Source organism: Emiliania huxleyi (assembly GCF_000372725.1).
Source record: "Emiliania huxleyi CCMP1516 unplaced genomic scaffold EMIHUscaffold_4620, whole genome shotgun sequence".
NCBI lineage: Eukaryota > Haptophyta > Isochrysidales > Noelaerhabdaceae > Emiliania > Emiliania huxleyi.
The window spans coordinates 1-1,695 of NW_005198521.1; the positions used below are offsets into that span (position 1 = coordinate 1).

Genomic DNA, 1,695 nt, shown 5'->3' on the forward strand with positions numbered 1-1,695 from the left:
CGGCGGCGGTGGCGGTGATGGTGGCGGTGGCGCCATTGTGGCGGCGGCGGTGGCGGTGGCGGCGGCGGTGGCGCTGATGGTGGCGGCGATGGTGGCGGCGGCGGTGATGGTGGCGGCGGCGGTGATGGTGGCGCTGAGGGCGGCGGGGGCGAGGGCGGGGGCGGGCGGGGCGGGCGGGGCGCGCCGGGGTTGTCGCTCAGTGCCGAGGGGTGGAGCGAGCCGTTCATCTCCCCAGACTCGTCGGCGAGGAGGATGCCGGCGGCCTCAGCGGGGACGGAGTCACGCGAGATGGAGCGCACCTGAAGGGCGCGGGAGAAGGGTGCCGGAGAAGGGGTGCCGTGTCTCTCTCCTCTCTTGTGCCGTGTCTTGTGCCGTCGGGAGAGGCGGCGTCAGAGAGAGCTCACCAGGACGAGGAGCGTGTTGGGGACCACCACCGGCTTGGCCCCCTTGAGCGAAGAGAGCGAGCACGCGGCGCTGCGCACCTCGGCCAGCGACCACAGCTCCGGTACCGCGTGCCTGTCTGGCGGCGGCCAGCGTTCCACGAACGGCGGTGGCGTCGGGCGCGGAAAGAGAGACTCGAGGTGGAGGAGGGCGGCCGTCTTGCGGAAGCCTCGCCGTGGAAGTTGCTCGGGCGGAGCGCCGCCGTGTGGTAGCGCGGTGGGCGCACTCAGAAGGGCGCCCACGGGGCCGGGGATGCGCTGCGTGCCTTGCACACGCACGGCTCCACTCGGCTGTGCTGAGGCGCCGTTGCTGGGAGGAGCGGCGGCGTTGCTGCCAGAGGGACCGTAATCGTCGTCGTCGTCGAGGTCGAGGTCGCTCGCCGGCATGATGCGGCTGCAACCGTGCCGTGACCGGCCCCCGCGCGAGGCGGGACACAAACAAAAGTCCGTGCCTCTCTCAAAAAAGAAAAATGCGCCACGCCAAGTGCTATCTATCGTCGAGAGTGCTCATGTTTGTGTGTGTATATGGCCTCCCACCGCATCGGCGCGCGCGTCGCGGGCCTCTCGCCAGCGCAGCTGTGCGCCATCATCGAGGCGCAGGCGCATCGGCGGCGAAGGCAGCGATAGCGAGTTTGTTGTCAACTCGGTCTCGGAGCTGTACGACCGTCCACAAATGAGTGGGAGGAAGAGGCTGCGGCGCCGATGCCGATACGATATTTTGTTCGCACGGCGATGCTCGATGGTAAGCTCTACGCGGTCGTGCGAGGCGAGGTAACACGCTCGAAGACGAAGGCGAGACTCGGGTCCTCGACGGTACAGCTGACGGCGACGGCGCTGATGTAGCAAATTCTGAAAAGGTTCCACCAGAGCTTGCGGCGGCTGGCGCCTTGGTTTGGGCGGGCTGTGACTGGCGCCTCGGCCTCCGTTTGGGCAGAGGCCTCAGCTGGTTGGTTGGCCTTGTGGGCGGCGGCCTCGGCTGTCGCCTCGGCTCCACCTTGGGTAGTGGCCTCGGCTGTCGCCTCGGCCTCTTGTGTGACAGCCTCGGCTGGCGCCTTGGCAGCCAGGTCGGGGGCTGTCGCCTCGGCTCCACCTTGGGTAGTGGCCTCGGCTGTCGCCTCGGGGCTCTTGTGTGACAGCCTCGGCTGGCGCCTTGGCAGCCAGGTCGGGGGCTGCGCCCCCTTCCCCCGGCCCCCCCCACGGTCGGCGCCCCGGAGGAGAGGTCCGACAGGAGGCGTCGGCGTCGGCCCGCAGCCGA

At 69.7% G+C, this 1,695-nt stretch overlaps 1 protein-coding gene across 1 annotated transcript; it reads right to left on the reverse strand.

The window, feature by feature from the left end:
- Positions 1–389: 389 nt before the first annotated feature.
- EMIHUDRAFT_256306 (hypothetical protein) lies at positions 390–827 on the reverse strand (the record flags this gene model as incomplete). Its single annotated transcript, XM_005768235.1, has 1 exon — positions 390–827. The coding sequence occupies one exon, from the start codon at positions 825–827 to the stop codon at positions 390–392; it is 438 nt and encodes a 145-aa protein (XP_005768292.1).
- Between the last annotated feature and the right edge of the window lie 868 nt (positions 828–1,695).